The sequence below is a fragment of the Camelus bactrianus genome, chromosome 11, assembly GCF_048773025.1.
Source record: "Camelus bactrianus isolate YW-2024 breed Bactrian camel chromosome 11, ASM4877302v1, whole genome shotgun sequence".
Taxonomy (NCBI): Eukaryota; Metazoa; Chordata; class Mammalia; order Artiodactyla; family Camelidae; genus Camelus; species Camelus bactrianus.
This window is the reverse complement of record NC_133549.1, coordinates 69,685,961-69,704,996: the sequence shown is the minus strand read 5'-3', so window position 1 is coordinate 69,704,996 and position 19,036 is coordinate 69,685,961. Positions and strand designations below refer to the sequence as shown.

At 35.2% G+C, this 19,036-nt stretch overlaps 1 protein-coding gene across 2 annotated transcripts in view; it reads right to left on the bottom strand.

Annotated features, from left to right (window-relative positions):
- Positions 1–310: 310 nt before the first annotated feature.
- Positions 311–19,036, bottom strand: part of ADK (adenosine kinase) — a 414,549-nt gene continuing 395,823 nt past the window's right edge. For both annotated transcript variants that reach the window (XM_010963146.3, XM_045522789.2), the window contains exon 11: positions 311–6,236. In XM_010963146.3, the coding sequence (XP_010961448.1) occupies positions 6,112–6,236 (125 nt within the window). In that variant the 3' untranslated portion in view covers positions 311–6,111. The remainder of the gene's footprint in view (positions 6,237–19,036) is intronic.

The following is a 19,036-nucleotide window of genomic DNA, read 5'->3' as shown; positions in this document are numbered from 1 at the left end:
GGTTTAAGAAGATGTGGCACATACACACAATGGAATATTACTCAGTCATAAAAAGAATGAAATATTGCTATTTGTAGCAACATGGACGGACCTAGAGAATATTATACTTAGTGAAGTAAGTCAGAGAAAGACAAATATATGCTATCACTTATATGTGGAATCTGAAAAATAATGCAAATGAATCTGTATACAGAATAGAAACCTACAGACTCACAGACATAGAAAATAAACTTATGGTTACCAAAACAGAAAGGTTAGTGTAGGGGGTTGGAAATTAGAACTATGGGATTAACAGATACAAACTACTATACACAGATAAGCAATATGGATTTACTGTATAGCACAGGGAATGATAATCAAATATCTTGTAAAAAACCTGTAATGGAAAATAATCTGAAAAAAATATATAACTGAATCACTTTGCTGTACATGTGAAACATAATATTAAGTTGACTATACTTAATAAAAAATTTAATATGTTTCTCTATTTAAGCACTTTATATTTTTTCCAACATTAGGACAAATTTCAACCATACAGAAATATTGAACAGTATTATGTAGCAAATATCCATCTAATTACTATCTAGAATCTACAATTAACATTTTGCTATATTTGCCTTATCATTTATCTACTCATCTACCCATCCCTCTTTCCATTCATCTTATTATTTGATAAACATCACTGTAAGTTACAGACATCAATACAATTCATATCTAGCAATATACGCATCATTAACTAGAGTTCAGTATTTGCTCAGTTGGTTTCTTTTTAGGTGTGTGAAATTTAAAAAACTCACAACCTAAGTGGGATATTCCCCAAGTTTTGACAAATGTATACAACAGTGTAACCCCTATTATGACATGGAACATCACTGTCAGCTTAGAAAGTCCCCTCATTCCCCTTCCCAGTTTCCACTTCTCTCCTCTCCCACAAAGCCAGCTCCTGTTCTGTTTTTTTTCACTGTAGGTGGGTTTTACCTGTTCTAGAACTTCATGCGTGGGGAATCTTACAGTTTGCTCTTATTCATATCTGGCTTCTTTCACTCAGCGAAATGTTTCTAAGATTGATTCATATTGTTTTATCAGTAATTTCCTTCATTTGCTGAGTATTAGTCCATTGTTTGAATACACCATAGTTTTTATGTCTTCTCCTGCTGTTGGACAGCTACTCAGTTTCCAGTTTTTGACAACAATGAATAAAACTGCTCTAAATGTTCTAATACAATCTTTATATGTGGACATACGCTTTCACTTCTCTTCGGTAAATACCAGGAGTGGAATGGTTGGATCAAAGAATAGGTATGTTTAATTTTTAAAGAAACTCCCATGCCTTTTCCCAGAGGCTGTTCCATTTTACACTTCCACTGGCAAGGCTGCTTCACATCCTCTCCAATGTTTGATGTCGTCATTTAAATTTTAGACTTTCCAGAGCAGTAGTATCTTACTGAGGTTTTAATGTTCCTTTCTCTCATGAAGTTGAATACTTCATCATGCACTTATTGGCCATTCATATATTTTCTTTTGTAGTATCATCTATGTCTTTTTATTATTGAGTTAGAGATTTTTTAATGTATTCTTCATTAGTTATATGTGCTGTGAATATTTTATCCTGGCATGTGGCTTGTTCATTCATATTCTTAATGGCATCTTGATGAATAAAAAGTTTAAATTTTTTTAGAGTTCAATTTATCAGTATTTTTTCTTTTATGGTTATTTAATGCTTTCAAAGTCCTCTCCAAGAAACTTGCCTTCCCTTAAGCTGTTTTCCTCTAGAAGCATAATAGTTTTAGTTTTTATGTTATGGCCAAGCTCCATCTTTAATTTTTATGTATGGTATGAGGTAAGGGGTCAAATGTTAAATTTCCAAAAAGATACAAGTTGTTATAGCATCTATTGAAAAGATTTTCCTTTCCCTATTGAGTTGCTTTAGTGCCTTTATAAAATATCAAACTGCTTAATATTTAAATTTATTTTACTATTTATAAAGTGTTTTTACTCTCATATGCTCTTACTCTGTCACTGGGGGTGGATGTTCTCCTCATTTTAGAGTTGAGAAAACCAAAGCTCAAGGCAGTTCAAGAATTTGACCAAGGAGACACAAAGCCAAGGACTTGAACACAGAACTAATACTGAATCAAAAAGAAATTGTTTACATTTTAAACCTATTTTATCCAGTGGAAATATTATTAAATAGACACTTTTTTCCTAAGAGTGACAGAATAACAGAAATGAGTAAGTGCAATGTTTTTATATTTCAACACTGGTTGTATTTTTAGACTATCGCCCACACACATGCTTTCTTTGTAGGCTTGTATATGTCCAAAGCAATCTATATTATGCATCTCTTTTTGAAAGAGTGAAAAAATTATATCTGCTTTACAAGAGTGGGTAAGAATAATAGCTTTTAGCCAAGGTTGCCTGGATTTTATTTAAGATAAAGAATATATTTCTCTCACTCTGATCTAAAAAGAAAGTTAGACTCAGAGAAATAAAGCAGTACTTAAAGGTACATATCATGAAGACAGACATAACTACAAGAAAACTCAATAGCCACTCCTGCTCCTTTTTCTTTCCCTCCTATTCTGCCATATTAATATTTGGGCACCTAGCCTGTCTCCACGTTTGATACCACCTTCTTTTCTACCACGTGGAAGCAGCTTTCAGCAACCCTTGATCACTTGCTGAGACTAGGCTGACCTCAATATTCTAACTCTCCAGATCACCAGAGCTCACCCCTGACTATCAGTCTCTAGTGCCCACCTCATTTTTCCAACTGTGACACACAAATGAATGACCTCAGTCTTTCTGGCTCACTCCTCTGGTAAGAGTCATCTTTCCCCACATACAGGGAGATGACCTTGTTAAAACCACTGGTACACAGCATTCTTTAGGGATGTTATCCCTAAAGCACCTACATTTGTGAATTACATAGAATAAGAGGGTCACTCAGTTATCTGAAGCCAGCTTTGGGGCAGAACCCACATCTTCTTGACAACTTCATTGTTCTTTCCCTATGCTATAAGTTTTCCCTCAATTATCTATTAAACCAAGATGCTATAAAATGGAACTAGGTTAACTACTCGTCATTCCAAGATGGAAAAACTCAGGCCATAGCGGGGAATGCCTAACAATCAGTTAGAGGCAGTTTTGCAGAGACCTGGTCAGCTATGTTAGCCAATATTTTTCCTTTGTCCTGTACCAAAACAGAGAACTAAACACATGCCATAAACCCAAGAACAAAGTAACATGTATTCCAATGATTATTTTTTTTTTAATACAAGACAGTTGCACAATCTGTGTGCATGTTAATTAGTACCAGAGAGCATTCCTTGAAACCGCCTATAAACAGGGACTGTCATAAAAGCCTACCTGGTGAGTGGTACTTGATCAATAGTTCTTTTTTTATGAGATTTTCTTAACAACAAAAATAAGAGAGAAGTCCCGTCTACTGATCTGAGAGGAAGACATTCTGTAATAGTTTTAATATGATAGAGATACTCTAGCTCCTAAACTAATTCTAATTGTTGTTGAGACACAAAGTTGGAGGACTCACACTTTCTGATTCCAAAACTTACTCAGAGCTCCAGTAACCAGGACAGTCTGGACTGGCATTAGGATAGACACACACATATAGGCCAATGGAACAGAATTGATAATCCAGAAGTAAAACTTTACACTTATGAGCAATAGATTTTTGACAAGGATGCCAAGATAATTCAATAGTAGAGAACGCAGTCTTTTACATCAGATACTGGGACAACTGGATATCCACAAACAAGATAATTAATTTAGACCTCCTACCTCAAATAAATGCAAAAATAAACTCAAAATGGATCAAAGAGCAAAAACTATAAAACTTTTAGAAGAGAACATAGTTGTAATTTTTTATGACGTTGAATTAGGCAATGGTTTCTTAGATATGAAACCAAAAGCAAAATTGAAAAAAAAATTAATTGGATTTCATACATATTTTAAAAATTTGCATTTCAAAGGACACCAACAAGTGAAAACACAACCCACAGGGGAGAAAATATTTGTAAATCATGTCTGATAAGACTTATACCCACAAAATATAAAGAACGCTTACAACTCAACAATAAAAATAACAAATTACTTAATTAAAAAATGGGCAATGGATCTGAAGAGACATTTCTCCAAAGGAAAAATACAAATAAATGGCCAATAAGCACAGTATCATTAGTGAACAGGAAAATGCAAATTAAAACCACAATGAGATATCACTTCATACCCACCAACATGGCTATAATCAGAGTAGCAAGAATTGGCAAAGCTGTGAAAAAATTGGAATCCTTGAACCTTGTCGGTGAGAATGCAAGATGGTGCAGTCCCTTTGGAAAAAAGTGAAGTGTAGGGTTACCATGTGACCCAGCAATTCCACTCCTAGGTATATACCCAAAAGAACTGAAAATGTACATCCACATAAAAAACTTGTACGTGAATGTTAATTAGCAGCATAATTCTTAATAGCCCAAAATTGTTGACAACTGAAATATTCATCAACTGATGAGTAGATAAACAAAATATGGTCTATCCATACAATGAAACATTACTCAACAATAAAAAGAAATATTGAAAATGTTATAAGAAAGGTGAACCTTGAAAACATGCTGAGTGAAAGAAGCCAGACACAAAAGTACACGTATGACTCCATTTTTATGAATGTCAAGAATAGGCAAATCAACAGAGACAGAAAATAGGTTAATGGCTGCCAGAGGAAGGGGAGTGTGGTGAATTCGGAGGTACAGGGTTTCTTTTTGGGGTGATGAAAGTGTTCTTGATTTAGATAATGGTGATACTGCACAGCTTTGTTAATACACTAAAACCCACTGAACTGTATACTTTAAGATGGAAGATCTCATGGTAAAGGAATTATATCTCAATAATAATAAAGACAAGCAAGCATAGGAGACCTGGAAGATTACTCAAACATCAAACGAAACAAAAGCCTGAACCCCTTTCTATGGTTTGAATCCAGTTTTATAACTATGATCTCTCTCTTCTTCAACAACAATAATCATAGTGATAAAAATAGCAGGTACTTACTAGGCACTTACTGGGCTTGTAACACGCATTTTATACTCGATATTCTCTCAAATCATCTCAATGACCTCGTACATAGGGGTTATGATCCCATTTTATAGAAAGGAAACTGAAGCTCAGAGGCTGAGTAATTTGCCCAAGGTCATTTAAGGGTAATTAAGCCTGACTCCAGAGGTTCCATTATACCATTCTGACTTCCTTAAAACAGTGGCTTATTGGTCGTCAATACTAAGTTATTTTTCAATGTGCTATGTTGTTCTTTCAATCTCCATCAAAAAATTAGGTATCGTTTTGGGGCCCAGGATTAAATAATGATCTTTCTTCCTTAGTTTGTTGAGCACAGGGCAAAGAAAGTAAAAAAGTCCTATTATGATATGTTTTTATTTGTATCAAATTACAGAGTACCATAAGTAAATATAAGATTATGATTTGAATATTATAATATAGCTTATAATTTGGCAAATTATTTAATTATCCAAAGTTTATTACATGTTTGAGTACACACTGAAGAAATGATTTGGCATAACTTGGCAAGATAAATATTTCTGTACCTTATTTGACCATTTATCATGTATACATGTGGTACATATATGAGATATCTGTGTATGTATACACACACACACTCCTGAATTAAATATACTTGTATAAAAGCTAAAGATTTATGTATTACCATTAATTCCTTTAAAAAATCTATTATATTAAATTGCATCTGCATTCAAAGCAGAAATGTATGTAAAAAAACTGATCACTTTGCTAAATACACATGAATTTACAAAATAATTGAAAATGAAATAAAAATTTCTGTTGAAATGTTATATTCTTGTTTAACTGACATTTAAGTGGCACTATCAAACTATGGAAATAAACCTCATTTTTTAGGTTGTTGAGAGAATAAAGATTCCACTGAGCATTACTGTACCCTCTAAATTAAGAATGAACATTATTATAGTAGGAAAGGTGGCGGATAATTTTCTTCTTTATTGATATGGGAATTCTCAGGAAGCAATCAGGGCAGTCTGTACTCCTGGGCTGGGGTTTCCTGCTTTTCCATCAGTGGAAGTCTGGCTTCTCTGGAAAGGTGCAGCCAGTCCGCCTAATTATGACACTTGCTGCGTAGTGGCCAGCACGGATGCACTCAGTCAGGGGCCTGTCTGAGACCAATTGAGACAGAAAACCTGCAACATAGACAAGAGGGGAAAACATGAGTATTGTAGTAACAGCATCAGAAATGTCATATGGGTCAGAACAAAAAGCGGTCTACGTACCTATCCCTTTCTTCAGTCTTGATAGTTGTGTTAAACCTCAAGGGCTAGAGAATTCTTCCTTAATATTTATTAAGAGCTCAAGTTGGGATGTGGAAACTCACCATCAAGTCAATTGAGTCTTTCTAAGCCTAAACGAACATACTTTCCTTTTACTTTGATATTAAAAGGTTGTAAGTAAGAAATACTGGCCAAATAATATTATCTTGGGTCTTTACAGATGAGAAATTATTAGTTATGCCTCTTCGTATCTCTATCAATTCCTTCTGTACTGTTGTTATTCCTAGCAAATGCTGGAAAAAACTCTATCATCTGGATGTCTCTCCAAGAATAAATCTGAGAGTTGAAAAGTTATGAAGGACCTTATATTTCCCTTGCACTCCCAGAAGTAACAGTGAAATAATTTCTGTAGTCAAGTACCATGGACCAGCTTGACATTAAAAATAAATATGATAAAGCAGAAAACAGTGCTGAGGCCTTCTTCTGCTTCTGACCAGGATGAAATAAAAGGTACCAGATTTGCCCTTTCTCCAGAAACAACTTCAAAATAAAAACAAGGTATATGAAACAAAGTTTTTCAAATATTGTACATCAGCCACAAAAGATCCATGAAAGAAGGGAATCAAATGAGGTAAGCTGTAAAAGTTACCAGGCCAGAACACATGGAGAGGCAACCTATGAGCAGAGCCCAATAGTTTCCAGAGTTGAGAAGATGGAATTGGGAGTCCAAGTAGGACAAAATCAAACATCTAGGCAGACTGTTCAGGAAAAAAATGAGAGGAGACACAAACTGCCAATACTGACAATAAGAGAAATGACATCACTATAGCATTTACGCACACTAAATTTAAGGATAATAAGGAAACGTTATTAACAACTTTATGTCAACAGATTTGACAAGTGAGATGAATTGAACAAATTTCAGAAAAGACACAAACTATCAAAGCTCACTCAGGGAGAAACAGATAACCTGAATAGCCTTTTATCTATTAAATATTTGATTTTATAATTAAAAAGCTTCCCATAAGAAAATTCCAGGTCCAGATGGTGTCACTGGTGAATTCCACCAAATAACTAAGGAAGAAAAATAGTATCAATGCTATCCAAAGGCCCCAGAAAACTGAAAAGGAGAGAATACATTCCAACACATTCTTTGAGGCCGGCATTACTCTCATAGCAAAATCAGAAAAGATGCAAATATTCCGAAGAAAATTTCAGCAAATCAAATCTGACAGTATATTAAAATAGCTAATAAATCCTGATCAGGTAGCATTTATCCTAGAAATACAAGGTTGGTTTAACATTCAAAAATCAATCAATGTAATCTACCATATGATGTAAGAAAACCATAAGATCATCTTCATAGATGCAGAAAAAGAATTTGACAAAATCCAACATCAATTTCTAAACAAAAAACTTCCAGCAAACTAGGAATAGGAGGGAACTTCCTCAAATTTCATAAAAGGCACTTATGAAAAACTTGCAGTTAATGTCTTTCTTAATAGTGGATGATGGAATGTTTCCTCCTTAGAATTGAGAACAAGGAAAGAGTATCTCCTAGAGACCTTAGCCAGTGCAATAAGGCAAACAAAAGATAGAAACAAAAGGTATCAAGATTGAAAATGAAGTAAAACTGTCTTTATTTGCAGATGGCATGATTGTCTATATCTATGGTTCTCAACAGTGGCAAATTTGTCCCCCAGAGGACATTTGGCAATGTCTGGACACATTTTTGTTGTCACATCTGGGGCAGACGGTGCTTCTGGCAACTAGTGGCTAGAGTCCAGGGATGCTGCTAAATATCCTACGAGGTCAATAATACTGAGATTAAGAAATCCTGGTCTATGTAGAAAAATCCTATGGAATCTAGAAAAGAGTTACTAGAACTTCTGAGTGAGTTTAATAAAGTTGCAGGATACAAGATCATTATACAAAAATCAACTGAATTTCAGTACTAGTAATGTGTGTACCAGCACACATTTCAGTACACAGCAATTGTATGTACATTTAGAAATTAATATCATTATTTACTATACTATCAAATACGTGAAATACCTAGGGACCGATCTGACAAAAGTTGTATAAGACCTTCACGCTGAAAATGACAAAACAATGCTGAGAGAAATAAAACAAACCTGAATAAATGAAGCGTTCAGAGATCAGAAGATTCAATATTGTCATCAGCTCTATTGATTCAATGTAATACAATCAAAATTCTAGCAGCCTTTTCTAATAGAAACTGACAAGGTGATTCTAAAATTTATGTGGAAATGCAAATGACTTAGACTAGTTAAAACATAACTTTGAAAAGAAGGTTACTTGATTTAAAAACTTATTATAGAACTAAAATAATTGGGACACTATGGGATTGGCATGAAGATAGACAAATAAATCAATGCAACTACATAGAGCCCAGAAATAGACCTACTTCTATATGGTCAATTGATTTTTGACAAAGGTATCAAAGCAATTCAATGGAGAAAAGCTAGTTCTTAGAAGAGCTGGATGGCCATATGTGGGAAAAAACCCAACAAAAACCAAACCACTTCTACCTTTCCTCATATCAACTACAAAAATTAACTTGAAATGGATCACAGGTTTAAATGTAAGAGGTAAAACTATGAAAATTTGAGAAGAAAATTTGAAAGAAAATTTTAGTGATTTTGAATTTGTCAAAGATCTCTTAAGATATAAATTTTTATGAAAGAAAAAATAATTTTGACTTTGCCAAATTAAACATTTTTATACCTCAACAGCAAGAAACAACCCAATAAAAACGGATGAAAGTGTTGAACAAACACTTCAGCAAAGAAGATAAACAGATGTCAAATAAGCATATGAAAAGATGTTTGACATTATGATTTATTAGAGAAATGCAAATTAAAACCACCATTAGATACCACTGTTCACCCACTAGAATGGTTAAAATTAAAAAGACTGACATACCGAGTGTTGGCAAGGATATAGATCAATTGAAACCTGAATATACTGACTAGGAGACCATAAAACCATTTTTCAGCATCTTAAAAAGTTAAACAAACACCTACCATATGACTCAGTCTTTCTACTTCTAGGTATTTAACCCAAAGTAAATGAAAGCATTTTTCTACACCAAGATTTGAAAATGAATGTTCACAGCAGCTTTATTTGTAATAGCCTGAAACTGGAAACAATCCAAATGGGGATGAGAAGGGGCAGGAAGACAGGATTACAAAGGAGCATGGAAGTAGTGAATAGGTCCATAGTGATGGTTTCAGGGGTGTGTACATATGTCAACATTTGTAAAACTGTATACTTTAAACATGTGCCATTTACTATATGCCAATTATACAGCAATAAAACTATATAAAAATTGTTGTAGTTACAAATTAGGTAGTCAAGAACATTAGAATCTGGGGCTACTTCCCCCCTAAGGAAAACCTGAGCTGCCGTAGCAGTACTCAAATACTCAGAAGAACAGATGATAATGAGAAATTGTTCTGTGGCCAGACTTTTAGCCCTTCCCATCGGCCCTGGGCAGGCTGGGGGGGACGGTGGAGGGTGAAGGTTAATTGAGAAGCTGTGGTACAGTGACCTGTAGAGAGCATTGTAAGAGATTTATGTTCTTTCTCTTCTACAATTCTGACCACACAGGCTTTTCCTTGTCAGATTTGGGGAATGCCCTGTATCTAATAAAACAAATAAGTACGCCCAACCAAAGAATAATTAATTTGGTTAATGGAGTGATGTATTTTGAAGACGTTTGCTTAGAATATGAAATCACTCTCTCAAGAGATTTAGTAAGAGTATTTTATCATTGAGTTTTCAGGTAACAGTCAAAGGTCAATATTAACTTTCAGCCAAACTGTGAGACTAAACTGCTCAGCCCACACAGTGAATAGAACAGATGCCAAATTCAGAGTCAGATCAGTTTACAATGGAAACACGTCCATTAGAAGCCTTACAAGGAACATCTGTTTTCCTCATTCCTCCTGGTATGCTCTTTGTGAGAAAAAGAAAAGCTTATGTTTATGAAATATTTTTGGGAAGCATAAGTACCAGCATCCTCTTTCTAAGAGAAGAGTGAGCTGATGACTGAAGTGAAGCACTCTGAACAAACATTTGCTTTGACAAGTGGAAAACCTGGATGCAGAGAAAAGTTAAGACCTGTGTCCTGGGTGAATATCAGTTTTTTAATAATCTATTTTTAGAAACCAACTGAGATGAACTACAAATGTTACATAATCAGTTATAAGTGGACTCTTCATAAAGTAGCTGATGTGAATCTTCAGAAGTTGTACAGAATAGTTTAAGTAAACAAAGGGAGCTTATATTTAAAGAATCATAGGGAATCATTTTATAATATGAACTATAAACATCAAGATACATTTTCTATTGTAAAATATATACTACCTAAAATTTACCATTTTAACCATTTTTAAGTGTACAATTTATGGCATTAGGTACATTTTGCAATGTTGGGTACATTTTGCAATGTTGGGTAACCATCACCTCAATCAATTTCCAGAACTTTTTCATCACTCCAACAGAAACTAAAACCTATACTTATTAAACTGAACTCTCTGTTCCCCCCTACTCCTGGCCCGTTAACTGCTATTCTACATTCTGTCTCTGTGAATTTACCTGTTCTAGGTACTTCACATGAATAGGATCATACAATATCTGTCCTTTTGTGTCTGGCTTATTTCACTCAGCATAGTGTCTTTCAATATAAGTTTTTAAATTTAATTTTTAATTATTAGTTGGCCTAAAATGTATTTTTTAAAAAACTGTATTTGGAAATAATTTTAAATTCAGAGAAAATCTGCAAGAATAAAAACAATGTAAAAAGTACCCATACATCCTCTACCCAGATGCATTTATTGTTAACATTTTGCTCCTTTTGTGCACATGCTGTTTTTATATAATTTTCCCCCCAAACAATTAGAAAGGAAGTTGCACTTCTGTCCTTTACTTCTAAGTATATCTACATGTCTTTCCTAAGAATAAGACTTTTCTCTTACATAACCATAGCCATCCACTTCAGTAACACTGCTAGAATATTGTTCTCTAATAGACCCTCCATGTTCCAGTTTTGTCAATTGACCCGATAATATCCTTTATAGGATTTTTTTCCTCCTAGGGTAGAATTTAGTATTAGTCATTTTTTTCCTTTTTTCTTTTTAAATTGAAGTATAGTTAGTTTACAATGTTGTGTCAAATTTCTGGTGTACAGCATAACAGTTCAGTCATACATATACATATATGTATATTGATTTTCATACTTTTTTATTATAGGTTATATTTTTTATAGGTTATAACATTTATCATTGTGCTCAGTAAAATTTTTAAAATTTCCTTAGGATAAATTTCTTTAAGGGTAATTAATAATTTTTAAGGCTTTATATGCATATTGCCAAACTCCTTTTCAAATGATCCTATTAACATATACACCCAACAGCACTCTTGCTATAAAAAAAAATCTGTTTGATAATTTGAAAAGTGAAAGGTAGAATCTTGTTTTAACTTAACAGTTACTTGTTTATTAGGAAGGTTGAAAACTTTTTTGTTCATATGTTTACAGGCCATTTGTATTTCTTCTTATGAACTGCCTGATGATAACTTTTACCTATTTTTCTGTTGGGTTTTTTTTCTTCTTTAGTTGATTTGTAAGAGACATTCCTAGTTTGTTTGCTACTTACGTTGCAAATACTTCACATTACTTTGTCACCTGCCTTTTATTTCCATTGTTACATAGATATATTTGTCTTTTCTTTAATATTTTCTCCATTGAATTTAGGCTGACAAAGGTCCTCTATACCATGAGATCAGATAAATATTAGCTCATATATTCTTTTAGTTTATTTATGGTCATTTAATTGTTTAGCTCCATCTGGAAATTATTTGGTTTGATGCTTGGTAGCGATCAAACTTCATTTTCCCCAAAGAGTTGTATTTTTGTTCCATTACTATATCTTAAGTAACCTACCCTGTTTCAATCCTTTTAAAACATTCTGAAGTAATTCTGGATCTACAGAAGAGGTGCAAAGATAGTATAGAATACTCCTGTACTCATCCTGACTTTATTAAATTCCTACATGTGTTTCCTTCCATTTTCAGTCTTTGGTCAGATCTTTGCAATGTGTTTTAGAAACATGTTTAATTCAAAATAGTAAAAAAGCAAAATTTTTGTATGTCTGAAAAAATATTATCATTTCCAGATTTCAGAGATGATTTTTGTTTTCTGTTTACTTTTATTCCCTAAATATTCTATAATAAGCAATATTACTTTTATAATTAGAAAAAAGCCATTAAGCATTATTTTAAAGAATAACATGGGAACATTTACTATTCAGAAAAATGGTTAAGAACAATTAATTCAAGAATTTCAGCTAAGTGATGTTCTGTTCTGACAGTTTTCCATTCATGCTTTTAGAGTTTATTAATAATTGTAGACATTTGGGAACAGAGCTTTCCACAAAGAAAATCAGTGTAAGTGTTGGTGTGAGTACAATGAAGTTGGTTACTCCTAGAGGGATTCCTTAAGAACTAAAAACCTTCATTACTTTCTGTATTCTGAGGCTTAGGGAAACAAAGGCAGTGTTAGAGGAGGCATCTCAGAGAGTTTCTGAGGGAACCTTAGCACAGTCTCTCTTCCTCACATGAAGTTTTCATCTATAGAAGGTATATGCTAAGTAAATCAGTCTGCATCTTTTGAAATGAAAATTCAAGGAGCAATGCTTCCCTAGCAGGGATTGCTGGGAGAATTCCTGACAGAATGAAGCAGAAAGGATCACTGTACTTGGATGGAGTGGCTATTATGTGATATCAATAAAACAAGCTTTTTGGTAAAAACTGTGAGGTCACTGACCATAGGACACCGGCCTTAGCACATCAGGACACTGTAACTGATGAAGGTGGGAAATTCAAGGCACACACCCAAACTGAAGATACTGGTAAAATGAGAGTGGAAGAAAGCTTCTTCCATTTTGGTCTTTTTGCTTTTTAAATCAAAAAGCTATTTTCAGGAGGAGTTTAAGGTTTACTGAGAATTGAATAGAAAGTACATGGCTCTTGTATACCCTCTCCTGTCCTCATCCTTCAGTTTCCTCATCATTAACATCCTACACTAGTATTGTTACAATTAACGGGCCAATAGTGATTTACTAAAGTCCATGGTTTACATTAGGGTTCACTCTGTGACGCTCATTCTGTGGGATGTGAACATGTATAATGATCTGTTTTCCACCGTTACATCACACAGGTCAGTTTTACTGACCTAAAATGCCCCTGTCCTCTATCTATTCATCCCTCGCACAGCCACCCTGAGCCCTTGACAACCACCGATATTTTTACTGTCTTCATAGTTTTGCTTTTTTCAGAATCTCACATAGTTGGATTCATACATTTTGGAGCTTTTTCAAACTGGCTTCTTTCATTTAGTATGATGTGTCTGAGTTTCCTGTGTGTCTTTTCATGGCTTGATAACTCGTGCCTTTTTACGGCTGAGTAATAACAACATTCCATTGTATGAATATACCACAGTTTGTTTATCCAGTCACCTGCTGAAGGGCATCTTAGTTGCTTCTAAATTTTGTCAATTATGAATAAAGCTGTTATAAACATTTGTGTGCAGATTTTTATGTGAACATAAGTTTCTTACTCAGTTGGGCAACCAAGGAGCATGACTGCTGGGTCATATGGTAAGAGTGTGTTTTTTATGAAACTGCCAAACTGTTTTCTGAAGTGGTTGTACCATTCTGCCTTCCTACCAGCAGTGAATGAGAGTTTCTGGTGCTGCACACCCTCACCACATAGGACATACACACAAACTCACGATGTGGTTAAAATGACATGAGTGAATAAATGTTTTTTTTTCCCAATTAAAAAAATTCTTTACACTTACTTAAAATAAAAACCTCCCAGAACATAAAAGTATAGGCTTGATATCCCATACTCACTTGTCTATTTCACTGCTTGGTAAATTTATTTACTTTATTGTATGTTTGCTGTCTTCAGAGTGCTACCTGAGTCACTTCAGACTCTGTTGGTATCCCCATGGCTTTGGTTCAGACCCCTGAGGACTGGAGCAATGATCTAATGAATCATCACATGCCTGACTGCTATAATACTATGCTCTTCCTACCTCTATCCCTCACCCCATCCCAACTCATTCATTGAAGTTATCAATGTTCTTTATACATAAGGAGTATTGAACTACACATTGTAGTAGTGACAAGTTAATTACACAGTTATTAAGAGATAATGTGGGAGTAGCAACATAAGTTATCATGTAATTACCTTTGTTCTTAGAGGCATTACCGTGTAATTAAAGCAAACCTGATATAATATTTTACAGCAACTAACAGTGAATTCTATATTCTCCCTGTCTTCTTTCCTGTATAAATTTGGTCTCAGTCATTTCTGGGTCGATTTGATTTTTCAATTCTTTGTTCATTCTCCATCTTTCTTAGATATCTACACCTTAGTGATGATTTATGTGCTGAGACAGGCCTGCTATACCTTCTAAACCAATGGTTACCAGATATATGCTGCCACATGGCACATGAGACAGTCAACTTAAAAGCTGTATTTTTTTTTTAAGGCTGTATATTTATTACAGAGAAGGAGAGAGAATAAAATATAAATTAAAACACTGACTAATCTGAACCCTCCATTTACTAGACATGCCACTACCACTTCAAAACTTGATATTTACTATAAGAGACAAATGAAAAGAAGGCAAAAACCTAGAATGCTATGAGAAGTACTCTGAATTATGCAGTCAACCGACAGCTACCCTGCCTATCATCACTGGGTACTGTGCTTGAAATCAAAGGATTCAAAAATGGATAAAACATAGTGTTAATCCTTGAGGATCTTATAGTTTTAGGAGAAAAAGCCACATAAATACTTCAAAATAATCCTGGCAGAAGGGTGGAGCATGAACTTACTAGGAAAAGCACTGTTGGCAGAGAGCTCACAGAGTAATCTACTGCAGTATTCTAGGAGTGTTTCTCAAAGTGTGGTCCCTGCGCCAGCAGCTTTAGCATGACCTAAGCTCCACCCACCCTAGACCTACTGAATCAGAAACTCTGAGGATGGGACCCAGCAATTTGTCCTTTAACAAGTCCTCCAGGTGATTCTGATGCATGCTCAAGTCTGAGAATCACTGTTCTAAGGTGACAGATAATAAGGAGAGGAAGGAGAATAAACAGTGATTTGGCATGGATGCTGATGAAAGATGAAAAGTTAAGAACAATTCTTTGACTTAAAGTTTAGGAAATGATGTGGAAAGTGAAACGTGGTCTATGTCTCAGGGTCAGTTCACGTCACATGCCCTTCACCAGGGCGTCTCACTGGCTTTCCTGCGGAGGAGCTACACTTTACCCGGCTCCCACTAAGGAACAGCAGTAAAGATTCTAGGTAGGACAGGACAAGGGTGCCATTATCTGATGCACTGGACATTCCAGTGGGCACTGTGCCAAACCGAATTCAGAGATCTACTAGATAACTTCAACATATTCTGTGAAGTCTCAACTGGAGCCTCTGACCTGTACGTTATGGCTTATTAAAGCAGGAACTGATGTTCAGAATTATGACCTTGAAAACCGATTTTCATATTCATACTATAGTTACTAAGGACAATTGATATTAAATGCTGCCTCCTTCCCTAACACATGCTCTCTCCATATCCACCTCTATTGTAAGTAACAGTAAGGAAAAGGTAGCTGTGATTAGTCTCTCTGTCACTGGATTAGTCACATACACATTCTAGCATGGCTTAATCTGAAGTCAAGGTGACCTGATACTAAGGTGATAGCTGGCCTGATATTTCCTGACTCACCCCTATTCTGACAAAATCCCTCAGTAACCAAGTTCTTAGATATATTGACTAGAACAGTTTTTATGCAATGGTAGGGGGCAAGTCTGTTTGTAGCTATGCATGTGATTAATTGATTTATTCATTCACGCGACTAATATTTACCGAGTATCTGGTCTGCGCCAGGCACTGTGTTGGGTCCTGAGGATACACTGGTGAGTAAGACACATACAGTCCCTGCTCTCTCGAAGCTTATATTTTAATGATGGAGATAAAAAAGTAATGTTAGTAATTAGTAAGTAAATAAGAAAATTCCAGAGAAGGTTAAGTGCTATTAAGGAAAAGGACTGTGTGCAGCAGTAGAGAATAGTGAAGAGACCCCTGTCCGACGGGATGATTAGGGAAGAGGTGACTTTTAAGTTGAGACTGAGGATGAGAAAGACAGAACCAGGTAGAGCAGGGAAGAGCATTCGAGGCAAAGGGAACTCTATGTGCAAAGAGTCTCTGGCCGGAAAGAAGGCCAGCACAGCCAGAGCGTGCAAGCAAAGGTCAGAGTGGCATGAAATACAGATGCAGGGATAGCCAATCATGTAGATCATTTTAGGCCACATAGGAGTTTAGACTTTTAGTCTAAATGCAACTAGAAGGGTTATAAGCAAGGGAATGAAATAATTTGATTTCTTCTTAAAATGAATATTTTGGCTACTGTGCAGAAAAATAGAAGAAAATGCAAAAGAGAGTGACAGTATGGAGATCAGTTAGGAAGCTACTACAATGAGTAGAAAACAGCACTGAGCTACAGTCATGGCGGAAAAGTGACTGGATTTAAGACTAGATGATATACTTAAAACCAAGTCAAAAGAACTCACTGAAGGTTTAGACAAAGGGAAAGAAAGGCATTAAGAATGACATCTAGGTTTCTAGCTTAAGATATAAAGTGTCTGATGTTCCACATATTGTGTGACAGATGAATCATGTTGTAGGGAACATTTTCAGAACTCTAAGCACGAGAAAAAGTGTATAGACGAAGAATGCAAACATACATGTGTATAGAGTGCACCCATCTATTACCCTTTAAGGAAAACTGTCTCACCTCCAGCATTGCTGAGGGGGTCACTTGGTGTGTTTTGAGCGTGTCAATCAAGCCTTACACCTCCAAGTGGACCAAGGGGAGGGTATCCGACTCAAGATGTTCTTCCAGTGTCCTACTTATGAATGCCACAAAAAGTGAACTGAGCTAACCTAGTGTTCTCTTTCAGGAGCCAGGACGGAAAGCAGAGGAAGACCAGGAAGCTGACTGTGAGGCAGGAATAAGCAGACGTGCAATGTAGCTGAGTAAGAGTAACGTGTAAGCACTGGAGTGAAAATCCATGAATACCTGCTGTTGAGGTCTCTGATCTGAGTCTAGGATCGTCACATGGCTCCACTCTCAGTGAAAACTCGTCCAGTTTTGGCTCTTGCTTGGGAGTCCTTTTATGGTAGGTAACACTTACTGAATCCTTGCTATGTGCCAGGCATGGTGCTTTAAAAACGTTATTTCATTTAACTTCATAACAACCCAAGTGAGGCAGGTACTCATTATTCTCATTTCTATAGATGAGAAAACCTAGACTTGAGAGATGTTAAGTAACTTGTGTGTAGTTTCACAACTAGTTAATGGCAGTACCACGACTCAAATCCATGTCTTTTGACTTATTGTCTTAACCATTATGTTATAAGGTCTCCTTTAATGCTTGTGTGCTTCCTTAAAAACAACAACAACAAAAAAAAAACCCTTATTTGAGCTATATGTAATGGCTTTCTGTTCCTTTGACCAAAGGAGTCGGATGAAACAGTGCCTTAAAGCCAAAGTATGGCTGCTCTACTATATCTTGCCCCTTGCGCTTCCATGACCGCAAGCTCCCTCATAGAGTTGTCACTCTTAAGAAAATTTAGTAGAAAAAAATAAATTACTGTATTGTGGGGATTTTGAAATGCACTTATAAAAAATAGAATGTTATATTATAATCATAAATCTATATCCTTTCCTTTTCCTCTGCCTTTGAATACTTTAATATAGAATAAAGATCTAAATACAACCGTGAAAAACCAATTTCTTCCTCTATCCTCTGAAAAGTTGAAAGAAAGAACTCTAGTGGTGCCTTCTTATGTAACAAAATTTTACAACCTGCTACTTCAAGGCTTAAAGACTTAACTCAGGGTAGAATTTGGCTTATAACTATATAGCATTTCAAAGGCAAAGAAAACTCCCAACACCTTTCACTGTTCTTTTTGACAGACTCTGTTACTCCTAGGCTTTAGAACTGGTCATCCCTCAGATACCATCATTTTAATGAGTTCTTTAGGCAGGCTGGGCCAGAAGTGCCAGAAAGCATGAGAAGTTTACTACAAAGCACTGAATATATGACTGTAGATATGTGAAGAAGCCTAATTTTAAATATAATGGTCAAACTTATTTTTAATAAATTTTCAGTTTTGTGTTCGTTATCCTAGGTGATTTTTTCCAACTGTCACATTTCTCTAGTCATTTGCAAGAGGGCAGGTACAGTATTTACATGAATACTTTTCATCAGATTCAATAGCTAATACTGTTTCTACAGAAAGTAAGCAACTCCTCAGTCTGATCCTTGTCTTTCCCACAGATGTGCATCAACTTTTATTTTTAAGATGATGAGTAACTTACAGCAGGGCAGCATATTTTAGATTCTTCTTTAATGAAGGAAGGTATTTAGAAACAAGGGTGGCACTGACAGTTTTATTTTTATGGTCATGTTGTGCTACAAAAACATTTATGTTCAATAAAGATGCTAACTGGGTATTTTTCCTAACAAGATGTGCTTTAAATATTTTATAATTGTTTTACTACTTCTTTAATATTGATTTTTTCAGAAAAATCATGTACTTGAGGCTG